This window comes from Petaurus breviceps, unplaced genomic scaffold, assembly GCF_028583685.1.
Source record: "Petaurus breviceps papuanus isolate PSGF00001 unplaced genomic scaffold, PetGlider_PUasm1.0 558, whole genome shotgun sequence".
Classification (NCBI taxonomy): domain Eukaryota; kingdom Metazoa; phylum Chordata; class Mammalia; order Diprotodontia; family Petauridae; genus Petaurus; species Petaurus breviceps.
Genome location: NW_027186376.1, coordinates 1,174,679 through 1,197,118, shown reverse-complemented (window position 1 = coordinate 1,197,118; position 22,440 = coordinate 1,174,679). Strand labels below are relative to the sequence as shown.

Below are 22,440 nucleotides of genomic sequence, written 5' to 3'. Positions count from 1 at the left end.
GGGGTGGGGGGACTGGAGGAAGAAACTGGAATAATTGGAATTTTTCCTCTATCTGCTTCAGTTCTAATGGGACTCGGTTTTCCCTCTGACACCCTTGCTTAGAATTTCATTCATTCTCTCACACTAACATGAGTGTAAGACACTACCTAGGTGCATCTGACAGGATAGGAACAAAATTGGGATTGATCTGAATGTCTTAGGAAACTATGCTTGGTTACAAATCCAATCAGCTGTGAAGAAATCCAAGTTTCTACTCCCAAGAAAAAGAACCAGTTCCATGGAATGAATTTTCTATAGAAGCAGACTGCTTCTTTCTTAAAGATTATCAAAGAAGTCATTTTCAGAAAACTGGAGAAAACTAACTTCCCAGTAGACGAGAAAGGGCTCTCTTGAAAGATTTTCCACAAATTCTACAAATTATGAAAACTATTCAGAGAATCCATTTGAGCAAAAACATACGGTAGTAACTTCAGGCCTCTGAAGATAATCTTAACTGTTCTTCCATAAGAACATTAGCTTGTTCTGCTGTAGAATTTCTTACAATTTTAACTAGGGAAAACCTTACCTGTTATAGAAAATATGCCCCTTGGGCTCCCTTCCTCCTTCTTTCTAAAGCCAAACCATTCCACTAAGATGCAAAGGATGCCAAGAATTGCCTTAAATGCTACATAAGAGAAATGGTACAATTTCTAATACACATTCCTCTTGGTAAATGCTTTCTTATTGAAACAAAGATTAGCCTTGCCACATGACTAAATGGAACCGAATTTCAGGAAATGCTCTCCAATACCTCCTCAGGGGGCTGGTTTCACACAGGCACGTCTAGGGAAAATGGCATTCTGTTTTCTCTTTCTACCAGTAATCCAAACCAAAGTTCATTGGCTCAGGTTAGAACACCCTGATCCATGAAGCCCTCGCTAAAACACAATACCAGCTCTGGTTAGTCAACTGTGCAGAAAACTCGGCTCTCTTACTTCTCTAGGTTAGGAGGCCCATAAATACAAACACCCTCACTACTTGTCATTGGTGGGCACCCACCAATACAAATACTTCACACACATACAGCCCCGCCAAACATGCTTTTAATAGACTTAACAATAGCATTTCAAAAATGTGTCACAAGACTCTTTTACAAAATAAACCATGACTCACTGTTGGCTTTCTTCACCAGGAGGCGGAGTCTTGCCATGCCCTTCCATTACCAAATCTTCATGTCCCACCTGCCAAGGCAAGCATTACAGGTCATGTATTGTCACCTCCAAAGCGGGCCAATGCTTCATGTTACAATTAAAGGTGGTCATTTCACTTCCTAGAACAGCAGACATTGGAATTAGAAGGAGCCCTAGAGCTAATCTCATCCAACGCTTTGCTCATCTTACAGATGAAAAACTGAGGCACGGAGAGGTACAATGGTCTGTTCAAGAAGAAGCATGGGGTCAATGAAGAGCTGGACCCACACCCAGACCCGTCCACTGCAACGTTCTGTCTGACCCTCCTACTCCAAATGCCGGTGGTTCTTGTCCCTCCAGGCAACCTTCCCTGGCTGGTCATAGCTCCATGAAAAAACTGGACACTCAGCTGCTTTGGAAGATATCTTGGGTCACCAGTCAACAGTGCTTTACGGAAACAAATACGATTTCCTTCCCTGAAATAGTTCAGGAGGCCATGAAGAGCCTCAGTTGCAGGCACTATCCTCAATCTGGACAAAAGGAGAGCATGGAGAGGGTGGAATGGTGGGAGGGTAGGTCTGGAGGCCAGGACCACCTGGGTTCAAGCCCTGCTTCTGCTGCAGATGGAGCCGATGGTTAGAACCATGGGCCTCAGCACCTTCATCTGACCATGTTTGGGGCTGTGCCCCCCAGCGTGTTCACAGCCTGCTGGCTCCCCCTCTGCAGACCTTCAATGTCCTTTGGTCAGCAGGAGCCATGACTAGTCTGAAATGGTGGGGTCACAGCATGACAGGGAGAACCACAGGCGGCTCCACGTCAGGAGACGGCCTGGAACTTTTGTGAGAACCGAGCTTGTCCAGATGCAGCCCTCCCTGCCCTCCTCTGCCTGTGTGATTCTAGGACCTTTCACTGACTTCTGCTGTGCTGGGCAGAAATGTTAATGATTTCTATGGACCTCTTTTGTCTCACGCTTCTTTACGTCCACCTGTAGGGCTTCGTCCACTGATCTAGTGAATGCGTCATCCTGCACATCACAGTCTGGACTCTGGAGTGGGAGGCTGGATTCCCTGGCCTCTGAGGGGGCCTCCACTTCCAGACCTGTGAGCCTGCTGGGGCTGGCCATGTAGGCTTGGGGCGCTGGGCCAGGCAGGCTTGCTGGGACCTGGTCACTGGGCTCCTTTAGTCTCCTACTTCTTCATCATTTTCTACAAAAGCTCCAACCCAAACCATCTCTGCCTCTTTTCCACTTCTCAGCACTGACAGTTCCTCTAGACTAGGTCAGGTTGGAGTTACTGCAACTGTTCAGGGTCTTCTCATTTGTCCTCCCTTCTAATTAATCTAAGGCCGGTTCTGATTGGCCCGCAGTTTGGCTGCACACAGACAGTTGATTCTTCTATGATTTCTGCCTCAATAACCACTATGTTCTTGCCCATGACAGGCAATCTCCTTTCTTTCTGTGATGGCTGTTCTGTGCTAGACACCTCCTACCCCTCGGTCTCACTCTCTCGTGGAAGAGAAGTACTCCTGACTTGGAGGCCCAAGCTGCTTCTCACCCACAGGCCCTCAGCTCTCTTTTCTCTCTCAAACTCAAGCCCATCTTGGATTCTGCCCCCACCCCCATCTGCGTATCCAAGCAGCCACTGCCTAGGTCAGAAGACTGTCACCTTCTGACTGATGCCATAACAACAACAGATACTCTCCAGGCTTACAGACGCAGGCTCACAACAAGGTTGGAGGGGATACCATGGGGCTGCCCAGCCCACTCTAGGGCTGAGAAGGCAGACTCAGAGACATTCAGGCATGTCCCTGGTCATCCAAGTGAGAAGCGTCAGCCAAGGCATCTTTCCCCCTAACTTTTGGGCTGCATGATTTCCAGGGGTTTCTCTTTCTTGCTGATCTTTTTTATTTTCACTGGTACCAGGATTTGGTAACCACTGCCATGTAATGCAGTTTTAGGCCTGGTAATCCTACACCCCTTTGTTCGTGCTTTTGCCACTATTCTCCTTGAGATTCTTGACTTTGATTCTACCAAATGAAGGCCGTAGTTATTGTGTCTAGTTTGAAAAAGAATCTCTCAAGGAATTTGATCAGTATAGCACTAAATTTGTCAGTTAATTTAGGTCATATGACATTTTCATTATGTTGGCATGACCTAACCATAATCAGTAAATCCACAATTCCCTAATGCTTTTATTCCTGCAAAGAGAGCTTTATAGTTCTCATACACACACACACACACACACACACACACACACACACACACACCCTTTTAAGTGACTTTGTAGGTTGACTCTCAAATACATTATAAATTTTGAATAAGATTCAGAAAAATCAGTAAAATACACATACTTCTTGACTCAGCAATATGGTTATTAGGTCTATACCCCAAAGAGATCGAAGAAAAAGAAAAGGACCCATGTGCACACCAATATTTATGGCATTATTTTTTTGTGGTAGCAAAGAAGGGGAAGCTAAGGCAGTGACCCCCAATCAAGAAATGGATAAATAAAAATATATATATATATATATATATATATATATAAAAAGAAAAAAAAAGAAATGGATGAATAAATGACCACATCTGAATGTGCTGAAATGCTGCTGTGCCTATGAAATGAGGAAGGGGAAGGTTTCAGAGACACCTAGAAAGCTCTGTCTGAACTGATACAGAGGATAGGGAGCCATCTACGTTTGGATATTTGTTCTTACACTGCCATGGCTGGCTAGCACTTCTAAAACAAAAGCACCCTCCCTCTCTCCCATTTGCATTTTATCATCCATCAAAGCTTCCACTGCCTTGTAACTGAACTAGGCCCACTCCCCACCACAGCTTCCCATACACATCCTCTCTGCCTAAGCCTCACCCTGCACCCTGTGCTCACACACTCCCAGGTAAGGACCTCACCTCCTATGTTACTGAGAAAATCCAGGCCATTCGCCACAGTCTCTTTCTTCTCTTCCAACCTGAACCTTGTCCCTACCAATTCCTCCAAGACTTCCATCTCAAAGAAGATGGATTACCTTATTCCAGGTCAAAGCCAGCCCTTCTACACTGTGCCCTTGATCCCCTCTACTCCCACCTCACTCCAGCCCCTCTGGGTCTTTCCCTATATCCTGGTTCTTTCCCTGATGCTCACAGAACACCCATGCCCCTCTGACAATTAAGACCCTATCATCCCCGCTAGATGTTGTTCTCTCTTTCCTTTCTCTGCAAAACTCCCATGTCCTTCCTCTCACTGTTGTCTGAGATTGTCTGCAATCTGGCAGCTCTCCAGAGCGGCACAGAGATCTCTGCATGGCCCTTCTTCAGTCTGTGCTCCCCCCGACCACTCCTGCAATCACTGATGCACTCACTTTTCTCTGGGTACCGTCCTCAGTCTCTCTTGCTGGGGCATCGGCATTCTCTGCCCACTGAGTGCACCCAAAGGCTCTGTCTGGGATGTTCTTCTCCTCATGGGCTCCATGGCTGTCTCCAATATCTGGAGTAGCCTGCATGCCCCCCACCACTCTCTAAACCTCTGCACTGTTTGGCCCTCATGCGTGGAATGCCCCACCCCTGCCCATCTAGCCGCTTCAGTACTACTGTTTCCAGGTACCAGAGCCCTCCTGATTCTGCTCTCACATAGGCACATGCTGCCTTCCCCACCTGCCAGAATAGAAACTGTCTAAGGAAAAGGACTGCTGGGCTCCAGCTCAAATACCAGAGCTGAACATACCACCTGGCATGCAGCAGGCGTTAATATATACTTAGAGACTGAATCAATACATGCTTTTGGCCATACTAAAGATGTCGTCTCAAATCTGTGTTTAGGATAGGGTTTTTTTTTTACTTTTTACATGAATGAGTGCTATGTTCAACTACGTCATCCCCGATGATATGATGCTAAGGGGGTGAAAATTAAACACAGTCTGACGTGTTTCCTCAATGGAAGTGTATGCCAAATGTTCTGATAAAAGAGACGTGTGGTCCCAGGGCTTCTGAATCTAAGACAAAAAATTACTCAAAGAGGGATGACACACTCATTAATTTCTGACAACAAAATTGTGAGTGACTCAACAAAATAATGAACAAGAATAAGAAGAAAGTGGTTGACTAGGAAAAAAAATCTTTCTATCAAATAGCTTTGATAAGGAAGGGTGTGACAGCCCCAATACACACAGCTACACACACGGCTGGGCCAACCCCCAGCAGACAAGTGATTAAAAGAGAGAAACAATTCTCCAAAGAAAAACGACAAACTATTAAAAACCATGTTAAAATCCAACTCACTAATATTAAGAGAAAATACAAATCTAAATGATTCTGGAGCTTCACCTTGGACAGCAGACTGTCCAAGAGGTCAAGAGGTGTGAAGAATCAGTGTTAAAGGGTTTGTGGAAAGGCAGACACACTCGTGTACAGTTACCAGCAGAGATATAAATCAGCCGAAGCATTCTACAAGATAACTGGGAGTTATGTTAAGAAAGTGACTAAGATGGACTGGGAGTCCTCAATTCCAAAGAGCTCAACGATAAAAAGAAAGTCCTTATATACATGAAAATATTTACAGCAACACTTTTTATAGGAGCCAAGAACTGGAAACAAGGTGAGTATCCATAGATGGACAGATTGTAGCACGTGAATGTCAGTGAGTCAACAAGAATGCGTTTTCATTTTATTTCTTTTCCATTAATAAGCAATCATTTTCTCTTTCTTCCAGCTCCCTTCTCCCACTTAAGAAAAAAAAAAAGAAAAACCAAATCCCTGTATGGAAATGCAAAGGCTCAAGCAAAACAAATTCCCATACTGGTCATATCCAATAAATCTGTTTCATTCCACATCTTGAGTCCATGACCCATCAATCAGGAAGCAAAAGGTCTGCTTCATCATTCCTCTGGAAAAATGGCAAGTAACAGCATTGATCAGAGTTCCTCAGTCAAAACTGTCTGTCTTTACAATCTAATATGCATTTATTACCCACTTATCATTTACTGGGCACTGGGTTAAGTACTAGGGGTACAAAGAAAGGCAAAAATAAGGCTTCTGACCTCCAAGAACTCACATTCTAATGGGAGAGACAAAATGTCAACCACCAGGCATGTGTAAGATATGTACTGGGTAAATGAGGTAACCTCAGAGATGGTGAGAAAGAAAGGGTGGATGCTGAGGAACATGAGGCGAGTCTTGCAGCAACCCAGGGAATCAGAGTTGGAGAAGAGGGTCGGTAGAGGGCTTTAGGCATAAGGGACAGACTGCGTGAATGCAGGGATCCAGCAGAGCTTGGATCACAGAGCGTGTGGATAGGACCAAGTGTGGTAAGACCAGAACAGTAAGGAAGGAGCCAAGGTGGGGAGAGCTTTAAACGTCAAACAGGGGGATTTATACTTGATCCTGGAGTTTATTAACTGAGAGCTACACTTTGGCAAAACCATTTTGGCTGCTAAGCACAAGATGGATCGGAGTGGGAAGCCCGGTCAGAAAATCACTGGGAATAACAGCTAGGATGGGAGACCAGCAGGAAGTACAGCACGCCAACCCCGCACCAAAGCTCTTTCCAATAGACATTGGAACAGACTGAATCTTGAGAGGGAGATCCCTGAACAAGTCGCAGCGAATCATCTGTCCAGGTCACGCCGGCACAGAGAGACAGACAGAGACGTCTGAGGGCACAAGAGAGCAGGGCTGAGTAGAGCACTCTAACGCCCGAGGGAAGAGGAAGGCCCCACTCAGACAAGGCCGTGCAGTGTTTCTGTCATGTCCTGATGATCATAAGGATATACCTTAAGGTAGAGAAGGGAAAGAAGGGTGGGAGAGTGTGCCAGGAGATATCAATACAAATGCGAAGAGGATGGAAGAAAGCACTCTCATCTGAATGGTTAAAGACGGGAAGAATACACACACACACACACACACACACACACACACACGCATTTTACTCCTCAACAGGAAAACATAGGGCAATGGGAGAAGAGAGAAGGAGGAGTTAGTGGGAGGACAGATTAAGGAAGGAAGCAGTCCTAAGCAAAACAAATTCTAAGAGTATTCTAAAAGGCTTACACCTTTTTTTGAGGTAGAAAAGAATGAGCATCTGGGAGGATGCCTATCAGATGGCGAACAGCTGAACAAGGTATGGTACACAGACTGACTGACTGAATACTGCAGTGCTGGAGGAAATGGTGACGGGGGTGGCTTCAGAGAAACCGGGCAGATTTATATGAACTGATGTGAAGTGAAGTGAGTAGAACCAGGAGAACGATTTTTTTTTTTTGAGCAATCGGGGTTAAGTAACTTGCTCAAGGTTACACGGCCAGTTATTTCTGGGTGTGGTACTGAGTATCTGAGCCTGGATTCGATCCCCAGGTCATCCTGACACTGGAGCTGGTGCTCTTCCTCGCTGAGCCACCTGGCCGCCCCTCAGGAGAACAATTTCTACAATAGTATAAAAAAGATAAAATTAACTGAAAAATGTAAAGGACTTTTATCAGTGTAATGACCAACCAGGGCTCCAGAGAACTCAATGAAACATGCTGCCTGCTTTCTGATGGAAAGCTGATGGACTCAAGAGTGCAGACTGAAGCATATGTTCTTCTCTTTCTCTCTTTTTAGACATGGTTAATGTGAGAATTTGTTTTGCGTTTCTATATGTATATTTAATGGTTTTTGTTTTCCTGTCTTCTCAGTGAGTGGGGAAGTGGGGAGTAGGGAGACAATTGGGAACTAGAAATAAAAATGAATGTAGGAAGGAGGGAAGGAGAGGAGAGAGGGACGGAAGGAGAGAGGGAAGGAAGGAGAGAAGGGAATAGAGATAGAGAGCAGAGAAAAGGGAAGGAAGGAAGGAAGGAAGGAAGGAAGGAAGGAAGGAAGGAAGGAAGAAAGAAAGAAAGAAAGAAAGAAAGAAAGAAAGAAAGAAAGAAAGAAAGAAAGAAAGAAAGAGAGAGAGAGAGAGAGAAAGAAAGAAAGAAAGAAAAGAGAAAGAAAGAAAGGAAGAAAGGAAGAGAAAAGAAAAAGAAAGAAAGAGAGAAAGAAAGGTGAAGAACTCAGCAGAATGAGATAATATTTTTTGGACCTCATCAATGCATAAATTTGTCTAGCTTGATGAAACATTTGTAAAGGGTTTATTTTTCTTTCAGTCTCAATTTAGGGGGAAGTTAATATGAGAGGGAGACAAGGATGTTTTTGCTCATTGGAAAAATTCATAGAGGTAATCTAAAAAAATTGCACTAGTCCAAGTGAGAAGTGATGAAGGCCTATAACTAAGATGCTGACTGTAAGTGGCAAGAAGGGGATGGATACCTAAAAACGTTGTGAAGGCAGAAACACAAGATTTGGCAGAAGACTGGTTATGTGAAGCAAGTTTAACTGAGGAGTCAAGGAGGATGGCCAGGTTGTGGGCCCATGTGAGCAGAAGGATGACGATGGTCTTGATGGTAGAGGCCAGGAAGAGATGAAGATTTTCAGGAAGAGATCTCAAGTTCTGTTTTAGACACGTTGAGTTTGAGACGCCCATAAGACATCCAAAGAGAAGGGGAAATGAAGAGTGACAACTACAAAGAAATCTAGGAAGCCCTCCGTGACACAGAGTAAAGTAAGCACAACCAGGAAGAGAAGTAGGGAGGACTGCAGCGATGTAAACAGAAAGGATAGGAGCCAAGCTGCTGAAAACGCCCACGGTGTCATTCGAGCAGTGTGAGGATGCGGCCCCTTCCTTCCCTTCTCTTTGAAGGCATGGCAGGCAGGCAGGGCAGCATACCTTACACTGAATAGCTTAGTTTGGCTAAACTGGTTCTTTCCCCTTCTCTTTAAAAATTCTGGTTGTGAGGTGTGGCTCTACGGGAGGAGAAGAAGGGAAATACTGGGAGATACAGTAAGGTGAAAATAAAAGATTGTGAATAATCTTAAGCAAGAAAAGAGGGTGAAGTCTAAAGAGACAAATGGCTAAAAGGTAGAACGAGCTGAGGCTTGTAAAAAAAAAAAAACAAACCCAAAACTAAAGGTGATGAAAATAACTATGCTGCAAACAAAAACATCAAGCCAGGCAAAGAATTATCGCTCGAGGCGATCGATGTATGATATTGTGGAGGAGAAGAGAATTATCTGTAAATTGAAATGAATGAAACAAAAACTTCGAAGGGGTAAATGAAGCCTAAGAAAAGGGGGGAGACAAAGAACACCCCAAGAACCTGCCCAAATCTGGAGATTCCACCGCCAAACTGCTGTCAATTATCTCTGAGGAATTAGGAAGAATGAAAGAGGTGCTGTAAGACAGGAAACAGAAAAATACTGCTCCAGTGTTCGGGAAGGAAAAGAAGAGGGTTCCCAAACCACAGTAACCTAAAAGAGAACACCACCAAACAGGTGAGCAGGCAGATAAGCGCAAGGAGAAAACTTGATTCTCCAGGGCTGATGATGACATCCGTCTTCCTCCACTTAGCAGAAAGGTGGACTGCAATTGAGGAAGGCTTTGTATGCTGTCAGAATGAACTCAGGCAATTACTTACGCTCCGCGGCAAGCGGTGTACTGAGAATATGAGACAGCCGGCGCCCTTGTCCTCAAGAAGCTTCCACTGCACTGGGAGAGATAAGAGTGGCCAGGGAAGCATCATGAGGATTTTAAGTTTAACCAGAGGACAGTTGATTGTCAAGCCCTTTCCAGGAGCAGAGCATCAGTATTCATCTGATTTCTGCCCCCAGGGCAAACCATATAACACAAAGGCAGGGCTGATGGGAAGGGGGTGAGTTACACACAGGACGTCAGTCTGTTCTGCCCATTTCTAGTTATCACAAGGGGGATTCCAAGGTATTAGGGATGGGGTATTATTGGGAAGGGATGTCAACAAACCAAAAAAACCCACTAATTTTTAAAAAGAAAAACAATTTTAAAGAATATAGGTGCTTGAAAAGACAGACTAGATCATTTCCAAAAGAGTTCTAAAGAACACTGCTCAACAGTTTCTGTGCACTTAGAAAGAACAAGAGGGGGCCGTTGAGAACAGGCCTGAGTTCACCACGCAGGCGTCAGGCTGGATGGATCCTCACTGATTTTTCTATCCAATAACAGGAGGCTCTATTTTTTCCAGCCTCATTCCCTGCTGACCATAAGGACCTCGCGGGTCTGCCTTGTTTCTTTCCTCAGATCTCCAGCTCCCTCTTGGCCTCCTCTCCTTTCTGACTGTCGCCCTGATCTTCGCTGTAGGGCTCCAGGAGGGAGGTGTTCTCCAAGGTCCTGCCCTTGGCCCTCCTCTCTTGCCCCTGCATTTTCTCCTTTGGGAATCTGGTGTCACACGCAGGTTTAGATGGCAGCTTCCAAAGCTACCTCTCATCATGGCCCCAGGCCCAAGTTCTACCCCCTTAAACATGGTATCCTCATCTGTCCCTCTTCTCTACTTCTGTTGGTGGTACTAGCATTCAACCAGATTCCCATTTGAAACCTTGGCATAACCTCTGGCTCTCTGCTCTCCTTGACCTCTCAGAGTCAATCCAGTCACTAGGCACTATCAATTTCCCCCAATCTCTCTCCCATCTCTCCATCTTGGAGGAATCACTCAGAGTACCGGTACCCATCACTACTCCATTTAAGCGGCAGCAGGATGCACTCTGGCCAAAAGAAACAGGAGTCCCAGCCATCTAGAAGGGTTGGCAATAGGGGTAGATCCATGTGACGTCTTTATGAAGTTTGACTGGCCCCCTCTAGCTTTGCTTCGAGGAGGAAGGGGTGGGCTGTGGTGGATAACCCTGACTCCTGTTATTGGCGGCCAGGAGTCAGGACACTGTGGGCCAGACTGGGGGCAGTGTGGACTTCACTCTGGCTCAACTGGGGGCAGGTGCTAGGACCTTGGCTGACCCGCTGCTTTTAAACTTCTTGTTGGAGACTTTTAATCCTCCTGACCAGCTCTTGCCTGCAGGCATCACCCTGACAGCCTCTCTGGTGACCTGTGGGCCACCCCTGCTGCCTACTTCCTTGTCCGAGGTCTTACTGTTTCTCACTGCCCCACCGTACCTGCCACGACTCCTTGGCTTTCCCTGTAACCTCCAACGTGAGTTCTTTCCTTAGTTCTTTCTCTTCCACCCCCTAGCAGACAGCGAATCACCCCCAGTCTCAGTCCTTGGTCTCCTGCTCTTCTCCCTACATCCTCAAGGGCTGCACTGTCTTCCTAACTGGTACTCCTACTTTCACTCTTTTCCCTGCCCCTCTCAAACTATTCGGCAAACACCCCCCCTCAAGTCATACTAAAACACAGGTGTAAACATGTTACCCTTCTGTTAAAAGGCCTTCAACAATCCCCTACATCCGTAAAAAAAAAAGAAAAGGCAAAACAGAGCCTTCTCCAGTCTGGTCACTATTCTGCACAAACATCTTCATCACCAGAATGTAAAACAAACTACAGTGCTTCAGTGATTCTAATAACTTATAAAATTTAAATTAATTTTTATAAAATTGGCCTGACACTGAGCCTGTGGCCCGGCCTCATGGAGGTGGTGGAAGGAGAATCCCAAGCTAGACTTGGGGCTCAGGAAAGACAGGGGTGCAAGGACTAGCTACGTGGGAGACAAGGCATAGAACCACTCCAAAGTGGCACCTCTTCATCTGTAAACTGGAGTCCCTCCCCTTCTGGGAGTGCTATGAGGACCAAGAAGATGTTCAGTCAGGTGTGGTTCAAACCAGGTGAAGGCCTTGAAGTTCTCTTCTGACCCTGAGATTCTTTTTCCTAGTTTTCCTAACATTAAACCCATATGTTCTGACAGAAACCCAAACTGGTTATAGGGAGTATCCTTCTTAAATATATCGCCACCGCCTCTTTGCTGCTTTTGCTTTTCCCCCCTATTTATTAATTGGTAAATTAGGGTACAATAGTGATTTTACATATTTATTATAACAGTGTGGATTGTAATAAAATACAGCAAGTCCTCAAAGAGATGGGAGTGCCAGATCACCTTATCTGCCTCTTAAGGAACCTGAATGTGGGCCAAGAAGCAACAGCTGGAACTGAACATGGAACAACTAACTGGTTCAAAACTTGACTAACTTATATCGCAGACTATATCCTATGAAATTCCAGGCTAGATGAATCCAAAGCTGGAGTCCAGGTTTCCAGGAGAATTAGCAAGAATCTCAGTTATGCACACAATACTAATGCTGGCAGAAAGTGAAGAGGAATTCAAAAGCCTTTTGAGGAAGGGGAAAGAGGAGAGTGTCATAGCTGGCTGGGAGCTTAACGACCAAAAGCTAAGATCTTGGCAACCGGTCTCATCATTTCCTGGCAAAGAGAGGGAGAAGAAATGGAAGCAGGGTCAGATGTGACATTCGTGGGCTCGAAGATCACCACTGACAGTGCCTGCAGCCACGACATGAAAAGACGCTGGATCCTGGGAAGGCGAGCTCTGGCCGATCTGGGCAGCACATGAAATAGCAGAGACAGTGCATTCCTGACAGAGGTCTGTAGAATCGAAGCTATGGTTTTTTCCAGTAGTAATGGATGGCCTTGAGAATTGGACTATTAGGAAAGGGGAGAGCTGCATTACTGACGCTTTTGAATTGTGATGCTGGAGAAGACTTTTTAGAATCCCTTGGACAGCAAGGAGATATAATCAGTCAACACTTAAAAAATTAATCCAGGCTATTCACTGCAAGGCCAAATACCGAAGCTGAAGCTGAAATATTTTGGCCACATGATGAGAAGACAGGACTCACTGAAAAAGACCCTGACGTTGAGAAAGATTGAAGGCAAAAGAAAAAAAGGAACCATAGAAGCTGAGATGGAGGGAGAGTGTCACAGAAACAATAAACATCCATTTGGACAGACTTTGAGAGATAGTTGAGGCCAGAAGGGCCTGGCATGCTGTGGATCATGGGGTCACAGAGAATCAGATTTCGATGAGAAGGACTCAACAAAAACAGTGATTTTTAACCACATGTGAAATTTAAATTGATCTTTTTGTTATTGTCAATGTGGGTGTCTGGGAATGGGTGGCAGAAGGAGGCTAGTTAAAATGAGGGAACCCAGGAGAAAAAAGACCAATGAGAAGACTCTAACAGTATCCTAGGTTAGAGAGAGAGTGGTAACTGTGTGAGTAGACTTCAAAGTCCATGAGGTCCAAACCCTTCATTTTAAAGAGGAGAAAACTGAGGCCCAGAAAGGGCCACCGGTAGAAAGCACAAAAGGCAGTGTGTGAACCTAGGTCCTCTGAGAGCAAAGTCAACGCTCCTTCCCAAAGGCCATTTTTATCTAGTGTTGTTTTCTCTCTCTTAAGGGGAAAGACCCAGATGCTCTACATGGCTGCAGATCGACCACGCCACCCAGCTCTACACTGAAAAACCCTCCAGACTAACTCCAGATGTTGTGTGGCCAAGATCAATCTAGAAGAAATAGCAAAGGCGACTGGTACCCCCAGCCAGCTGTCCTCAGTAGAGAAAATGATGACATGAAAAGCAAAAAACCCACCTAACTATGAAGAAAAGCCCAGGTAACACTTCAGAGCAAGGAAACAATTCCCTAGTTCTTCCATTCAACTAAAATATTTTTTAAAATCTAGATATCTGGCTTGGCAAAGTGAGTGTGTGGTATCGAAGTTCTGTGACAGGTGCTCCGCCATCTCGCCTGATCAAAGTCTCCTGGCCTCAGCCAGAAGGTAGAAGAGACTAGAGGACAGCCAGGGTGACTGGTCCCTCATTTTACAAAGGAGGAGACTGAGGCCCAGGGAGGGGCAGCGCTTTGCCTCGGGCACACAATGGACTTCATGGTGGTAACGAGGAAGACGTGATTCAGCTCAGAGTAACTTCCTAAGGTAACAGAGCATTCTTCAACGGAAGTTTACTTGAAATAAATCTCACACAAGTTTCAAAACAAACCATGATTTCAAATCCATCATGCTCCCCAGCTATACAAGCAAACTGCAGGTGAGGTGGTAAGAGAATCTAACTCTTAAGACACCCGGCACCCAGCGGGTGCCCCACTGGTCTCAGCCGACAAGGGGGAGAACACTGTTTCTCCTGCCCTCCCCCTCCCAGCCCCCGTGGTGTCCAGAGAGACGCTTTAACCACACTGACCTCCGAGCAGCTTTCTTCCAATATTTCTCCCTCATCGGTTTGCATGGGAACAGAATCTGTGCAAAACTCTGCAGAAACACACAAATACGGCCTAAAAGAAACAGAAAGGAGAAAGGAAAAAAGACAATGAAATCACCACACAAAAAGAGAATAGGTTGTTTTCAAAGGGTTTGCTGAAATCACATGTGCCTGGGCCCATGAATAACTCAAGTGCTGGCCTTTAATTAGTTAGCAGTTTATTTTGTGAGGTTGGGGGAACAGGGGCACTGAACAAAGCCAGATTTTTCGGTTTTATTTGGCTAAGTATTTCCATTGCTTGGGCCCCTTGAGCTGATGTTTTTATGCTTAACATTCTCAGTGTTTCATTAGGTGGTGTTAAAACATGCTGCAGTCACTATCCCTACAATAAAAAAATTTCCAAAATTAAATTTAGAAAACAAATTGTGCCCTAGTTAACTAGGATAAGTTTGTTGTTCATGATACTACAGAAACTGTAATTTTTCCTCTACAAGGGTTAAATGAATCAAGTTCATTACAATGAGCTTATAATAAGTTGATTACATTTTTACTAGAATCTGACAAAGATTTGAAAATTTCTGAAAGCTCTGTTTTTAATGAATCAAAAATTTGATCCCTGATGAATAACTATTCAAACATATGACACAAAGCTCTTATATAATCCAAGGACGAATCTCTAGTCATTTTTAAATTCACCCCATCCAGAATACAACATGAAAGAGTCAAGAGAATGTCGTCTCTGGGTAATCGATCCCTGTTTGCAGGGTCTTCATTTGTTCACAAGGTTTCATTCAGTATTACTGCCTATATGCAGACAAATTCTCTGTCCCCGTGAGGTGCCATGTATCAGTCAAGGGGTCAACAAGCATAAATGCCTACTACATTCTTGGCAGACACTGTTCTGGGTGCTAGATTTACAAAAGACAGTGTTTGCCCTCAAGAAAGATGGCAGGAAGCCGTCACATCACTTCTGACACCATGACTACCACAGGCTCGGTTTCACCTAGGAATGGCAAAAGCCTAAGAAGCCGCAGACATGACGGTTGGCTGCCAGAATGGGGACTGTTCTGCACCTCCCACTCCGTGCACAGTCCCCTGGACGAGAGGGAGAAGATGGAGGGGCCTCTGCCTTTCCTCCCAACACTGCTTTTCTCTTACAGTGAGGGGCATCTAGAGGGTCAGCTCTGGCCTTCAAAGCATTACGCAGGAAGGGAGCTGGGGGGGCCCCTCAGACACACTGGTGCTCAGGACAGAGACACGCTCGGCTGCCACCTTGTTCTCTGTGCTGCTTGTTCTCTCACCAGCCACACCTTCCCTCCCTACTCCTTTCTACTCATCTGAATCCTCCCTACGTTCGAGGGTGTAGCTCAAGTCCCGCCTTCTTGAAGCACTCTAAACCATGCCACCTTCCCCCTTCCTTGTATTCGTATTGTAGCTCTACTCAGTAGCCCATTTTAAGCCTTATTCTTTGCTCAGTGGGGCGTGTGTGTGCGTGTCTGTATGTGTGTGTGTGAGTTTGTGTGTAAGTATGAGTGTGTGAGTGTGAGTGTGTATGTCTGTCATATATATGTGTATGAGTGTGTGTACGTGTGTGTGTGCATGTGTGTGAGGGTGAAGGTGTATATGTGTGTATGACTGTGTGTGTGTGAGTGAGTGTATGTGAGTGTGTGTATGTGTCTGTGTGTGTGAGTGTGAGGGTGTATATAGCCCTTCCTCAACAGTCCATGTCTCTGTCTTTCTTTAAAAACCCAGATGACAACTCAAGTCGAAGGGGAAGCAATGTCCAATTAAGCTGACATGGCTTGGCTCCTTTCCCACGCACGCTGAATCCTGTTTGCATCTGCTATGGTCTCTGCTTTGCTGATGTTCCTACTTTCCAGGTGGTCACACTCTACCTCTCTCATCTAGATCAAGTCTCCTGAAGTCCATTTTACAGACACTACCTGGAATACTGGCATCTAACTTGGATTTTGGCAAACGGCTCGGCACTTCTCTGGTAGGAAGGGGAGCGGGTTTGTGGGGTCTGAGCACTCAGGAAGTCACAGGTCAAGGCAATAACTTCACTTAAGGAAGGAGAAGGGGGAAAGAAGGGAGGCCCTAGCAGAGTGACAGGGGTTGGGAAGAGGAGCCAAATAATGCAACAGTCATCACAGGATTAAGAACATGCCTGTGTCCGAATTCTAAACCCATTGTATCATTTCATCACAGGTCAGTCACTAGGTCAGAGCATGTGGCCGATGCTGACCACATGGGCAGTCCTGAACTCATCAACCCCAGCACACAGCACACAAGTCAAGTCATGCTGATGACTGGCTAAAAGCGGCGTCATGTGCTATCGGCCTAGGTTCTCCATAAAATTTAGAGGAAAGGATTTTTAAAAGCTCCATTCCATTCAAGAACAAATGATCACAAACTAATTTAAGGCTCAGAATTATGCACAAATCAGATTCCACACCTAGTAACCTGGACACAGGTTCTAAGTGCCACAGACTGAAGCCACGGTCTCCAGCTTATACGGCCTGAATGCCATGACTTACGCTACATTTGTATTCGGTCTGGTGCACACGCACTCACAGCAGGTAGCAGTGGCTTCCACAGTTTAAACGGCCATCCACATAACAGAACGTGTACTTGGGATGTATAAGGCACTCTACCGAAAAACAACTAAGACCCTAACCTCAAACAGCTTACCATCAGCTACAGAAAAAAGACAGACAGAATGAGAAGCATGCACTGGGCACCAGGACTGGCATGTGAACGGATGGTTATAAAAGTTCAGAGGAGAGAAGGAGCAGGGGCAGCTGGGAAAACCAGAGAAGGCTTCCTCAAAGACAGGCACTGGAGATGGGCCTTTCCAAAAACACTTCTGCACTGTGTATACAAGCAGGAAAAGGGAAGCAAAATTAAGATAAGGTTGTGCCTGCCTAGTGATCTACTCAAAGAAAATGACCTACCCACAAGTAACTAACATTCATTTGGGCAGCATGTTAACGGAGGGTAAACAAAGTACTCTGTGAGGTCCAGGGGAAGAAAGGTGGACATGGGAAGGTGTGGAAAGAGGAAGGAAAGGGAGAAGGTTTCAGGAAGGAAGCCAGAGTGGGGCAGGAGCTAGAGCTGGAATGGTGGGGTGGGGGAAGGACAGTTCCTCTGGCCTGTCAGGTCAGAGCTGGAACCACGCTCATTCTCCCCTCTGAGGAGAGGCTCCTCTTTCCTCCAGCAGCTAAGTGTCAGCGCTCTGCTCTGCCCTGTCCTGCCCCGCCCCACAGAGGGCAGGGACCATCTGTGGCTCTGCCAGAATGGCAGGTGAACTGAGCCGACACCCACTCGATGCGCACTGGACAGGACTGAATGGAGTCCTCACTGGCAGACAAGGAGCCGGTGAAGGCCGCACAGCTGAGCAGGATGGTCAGCAGACTGGTGCACAGTGGGAAGGAGAAGGCAGATAAGACCGAGGAGGGAGAATTATCAGTAACCCCAGGGAGGAGGCAAAGCAGAGCCCAGCGTGGAGGGTGGCGTCTCCACACAGGAGGGGACCTGCAGCCCCAGCGCTCTTCAGCAATGCTTGGGTGCTGTGACTTGTATCCAGTAAGAGCAATGCAGGAAGACGTCTTCTGCACTTGGAGGCCATGGTACCTGTGGAAGGGCCTCAGTCCTTGGTTCCCTTCTCAATTCCTTCTTTTCCCTCCTAGATGAAGGAGATGGGACCTCTGACCTTGGGCATCTGAAAGCTCAAAATGGCAGGCTGGCATTGCTGAATGCCAGAGCCAGCATGGCATCGGTGCCCGGAGGAGCCAGGAGTGACCTCTGGGAAGCAGAGAGGCCACCCAGAAATGTGAACCTGGGAGCCAATGCTGCGTCAGAACAATAACTGAGGTGGGGGAGAGGGGAAAGTGCCCCAAGCTACTGGGGGAAATGGGATCTTTGAAGTCAGTGTCCCTTGGGCAAAGCTAACCAATGCCAAACGGTTTGCTGGCACTGGGGGGCTTTGTCACTGGCCCCGTGTGCCTGACATCCAGTGGGGGCTAGGGCCGTGGCATCCTGGAAGAGATGTTCTCCAAGCCCTGAGGGCAGATGCAGCAGATTGGGAGGGAAGGCCAGAGTGGTCTCACTGCAGTCCCAACACAGGTGAGTCCCAGGGTGCTGAGAGGAACAGCTGCCAGAAGCAGGAACAGACTGAGAGGAAAACACCCAGTTTAGTGTTAAGCTGGCCGAGCCTCACAACCACAGCAAGGACGACATCTGGGTCAGCAGCAGGGGAGCGGAGATCCTGAGGCAGGCAGGCACTCCTGGACAGCAGCCTCGTCCTTGGCCCAGCCCCTGATGGTCTTCTCAGGCCCTCTTCTGAAAAGCCTTCACTCTAGCTCAGGAAGCGAGGAAGGCCTGTGTTCAAATCCTGCCTCAGACACATCCTAGGTGTGTGACGGACCCTGGGTGAGTCCCTGCCTCCCACGCTGCTGTGAGGATAAAGTGAGTTCCTAAGCACAGAGCAGTCGGCGAACCTTAAAGCGCGATGCAGACGCTGGCCGTCACTGTGGTCATCACCCCCATTCCTACTAAACGCCTGGTGCCTCTGCGTAGGCAGGGCCGCTCCTCCCTCCTCACCATCCAGTCTCCATGCGCCTCGTGCCATGGCCAGCAGGGACCTCTGCGGTGCCAAAGCTCTGTGACCTGGGCCATGCTCCAGACTGTTTCTCCAGCCCTTCACGCTGCAGATTCTCTCCTCTAGCCCTCTGGGTGGGAGTCTGGTCTCCTCGCTGGACTATAAGCTCCATGGGGGCAAGGCCTATGTCCTGTTTAAACAGTTTGTCTCCCCCAGTGCCCAGCAAAGGGTTCTCCATACAGCTGGTGCTTAATAAATGTATGCCACACCGCAGAGGTGATAGCTGAAGCTCTGAAAGTTAAATAAGGATGCCAAGGGGCTGTGTGAAGAAAGGAGGGAAGTCATCTCAAGGGGTCAGGGAGGAGAAGCAACCGACAGCTTGGAGAGAGGGAGAAGAATCGAGTTCTCTCTGAAGACGAGGGAGGAGAGAAGGGTTGAGATGTGAGGAAGAGGATGAGGACTGGCCAAGGCGGGGCCCTTCAGGAGGGGCCTGTAGACAGAAAGGCCTGGATGGCAGACGAGGCATGGGTGAGGGAGGAGAGGGCAGGGGAAGCGCCTGGGTGGGCGTCGGCAACAACTGTAACTCTGCCCTCTCAGGAGGAGCATTTCCACGTACAGAGGAGAGCCCAACAGCATTGTCTGCAAGGCCACCCCCCTTCCCCCCAGAAAAGTCAGGACCCACGGCCTAAAGGCCACCCCCTTGTCTGCGCCTCCTCCCCAACTCCTCCTCCTTCTTCCTTCTCCTGTCAAGGTTTAAAAATGAGACATGGCACTCTTTGGGGGAAATCACTAATAAGAACCTGAATGAAAAAACGCCCAACCTGGAATAAACAGCAAAGCCGGGCGGAACAAAGCTAGGCATGGCCACGTCCAGAGAGCGCCTCTCCTTCTGATTCCTCTGCCAGCAGGGGGGCCACATCCCTCACCCTCTGTCCCTGGGACAAGGGGCCAGTCACTGCAGCAGGCAGAGCTGTAGGGTCTTCCATGACAATGTCACTGTGTTCATAGAAATGGGCCTCCTGGTTCTGCTCACTTCACTGCACGAGTCCAAACCACCCAGGCCTCTCCGAAATTGCCTCTCTAGTCATTTCTCACAGGGCAATAAGATTCCATCATATCGCATCCTGCTGTGTGTTCCGACACATGGCCTACGAGGCAATCTGAGGCACCTCTCTTCTCCCCCACCTGCAGGGATCAGGAATGGTGCTTCCCTGGTGATTATCCAGCCTCCCTTTTAACCTCTCCCCCTCTACACTATTTCATACCCATGTATTGCAATTGCTATCCTACAACTGTATACCAGCCACACTGGCCTACCTCCTGCTTCCTGAGCATGGCCTTCAATCTCTCACCAAAATATTCCTTCTCTACTCTTTCTGCTGGGAATGCCCTTTCCTCCTTGTTGAAATTCATTTCTCAGGGCCTTTTTACAGTCTCGTCTCCAAGTCTCTGCTTCTTTCTTCTTGTTTGAGAGGAAGCTATATCCTTGATCCAATCTCTATGACCCTGCCCCACCAATCACCCCCTTGATCTCACCTTCACTACTGGCTCTCTCTAGGAGAAAGGAGAAAAAACACTGTAACTGAAGTCAGAGGACCTGGGTTCAAACCTAGCTCTGCCACAACTTGGGCAGGTCACTTAAAACCTCGCTGGGCCCCAATCTTCTCACCTGTAAATGAGGTAGGTGGACTGGCTGATGCTAAGACACTTCAAGGCCCAATCTGCGATCCTACCTACACACATGGGAGAAAAAAAATCTCCTACTGACTTTTCTACCCCATCCAGCTATTTCCCCATCTGCTTTACCCCCATCACACTCAAGATCTTGGACTACATTCTAAGTGCAATGGGGAGCCAGCAATGGTCAGAATGCCGTGTTCTTGTTTTACACATAAAGTTCCTGCCCCATTCGTTTTCAATATAGAATTGATACAAATGTATTAGATTTACCTTTGACAGTATCCTAGGGCTCTTGAAGCCCGTGAAGATCAATCCAGGCTACATTCAGTGCAAAAACAAAATCCTGAAAAGAGAAGAAAATCTCAATCTGTGGTATGTATAGCACTAATTTATACAAAGCTAAAGGAATTTAACATGGTCCAACAAAATAATACTAACTTTTTTTTTTAAATACCAGGAGATCTTGTGATTTTATTTAGTTTTACTAAAAACAAACAAACTTCTTCTTTAATTCAGGTTGCCAAAAACAAAAAAACAAACAAACAAAACAGCACAGTTAAAGTTGTGTTCGTTTCCCAGAACTGGAGGGTCTTAGAAGGTACTTCAGAAGTCAGCTGGCGCACAATGAACCAGAGATCACAATGGTTTGATTTCCAAAGACATGTGAAGGAATGCAATTGTTCGATCAGACTAACAAGGGCACCAGGCTACATCTTTAAAGCTCTCCCACCAGTGATTATGATCTGAATATACAAGGTTGAAGACAAGAACAGGACCAGGACACTTTTCTATTCCGAGCCCCCTGGAAATTCACTTCAAATCAGCATTTGTAACCTCTGCCCCAAAAGTCTGTGACCATGTGGACCCCAAGTCCACATTTATGGTGTCCGTTAAGCTTACAAAGAGTTCTCCCTGCAGCAACCAAGTAAAATAAGTAGGATAAAATACTAAAATTAACCTAGCCTCCTCAGCTCCAGAAGTGATGGGACGGGCGTGCTGGCCTAACAGCCCCTTCCAAGTCAGATGGAATCTGTACTCCCATGATCCACAAACCTAACAGCTACCATTTACAACTGAAAATGTTCTGACTCTGAAGCTCCAAGTCCTGGGTTTTATTATGGTATATTTGAAAACTTGTTTCCCCAAGGGTTAGAGAGCATTATAAAATGCAAAATGGATAATTTTTATTACCTTAAATTGAAAAGTTTCTGTACAAAGACAATGGAACCAAGATTAAGAGGGAAGTGGAAAACTGGGAAAGAATTTTTACAACCAGTGTTTCTGATAAAGGACTCATTTCTAAAATATACAGAGAATTGAGTCAAATCTTTAAGAATACAAGTCATTCCCCAAGTGATAAATGGTCAAAGGATACGAACAGACAGTTCTCAGAGGAAGAAATTAAAGATATCTATAAGCATATGAAAAAATGCTCTAAATCACTATTGATTAGTGAAATGCAAATCAAAACTCTGAGGTACCACATCTCACCAGTCAGATTGGCTAAGATGACAAAGCAAGAAAATGATAAATGCTGGAGAGGATGTGGAAAATGGAACACTAATGCATTGCTGGTGCAGTTGTGAACTGATCCAGCCATTCTGGAGGGCAATCTGGAACTATTCCCAAAGGGCTACAAATAAGTGCATACATAACCTTTGACCCAGCAATGCCACTTCTTGGGTTGTATCCCAAAGAGATCAGAAAAGTGGGAGGAGGACCCGTATGTATAAAAATACTGATAGCGGCTCTTTTTGTGGTGGCAAAGAATTGGAAATCAAGGGGATGCCCATCACTTGGGGAGTGGCTGAACAAGTTGTGGTATATGAATGTAATGGAATACTACTTTGCTATAAGAAATGAGGAGGGGCGGCTAGGTGGTGCAGTAAATAGAGCCCTGCCCCTGGAGTCAGGAGGACCTGGGTTCAGATCCGGCCTCAGACACTTA

At 46.4% G+C, this 22,440-nt stretch overlaps 2 protein-coding genes across 7 annotated transcripts in view; both read right to left on the bottom strand.

Annotated features, from left to right (window-relative positions):
- Nucleotides 1-22,440, bottom strand: part of ADSL (adenylosuccinate lyase) — a 300,844-nt gene that overhangs the window by 205,316 nt on the left and 73,088 nt on the right. The window lies entirely within an intron of this gene.
- The window catches only part of TNRC6B (trinucleotide repeat containing adaptor 6B), a 230,321-nt gene that overhangs the window by 173,115 nt on the left and 34,766 nt on the right, over nt 1-22,440 (bottom strand). For 4 of the 6 annotated variants that reach the window (XM_069102859.1, XM_069102858.1, XM_069102857.1 and 1 more), the window contains 3 exons: nt 20,763-20,835; nt 14,195-14,285; nt 1,153-1,220 (listed from right to left, as the gene is read on the bottom strand). In XM_069102859.1, the coding sequence (XP_068958960.1) occupies nt 1,153-1,220; nt 14,195-14,239 (113 nt within the window). In that variant the 5' untranslated portion in view covers nt 14,240-14,285; nt 20,763-20,835. Of the gene's footprint in view, nt 1-1,152; nt 1,221-14,194; nt 14,286-20,762; nt 20,836-22,440 lie in introns of those variants that run through there. The other 2 variants (XM_069102860.1, XM_069102862.1) reach the window with 2 other exon arrangements.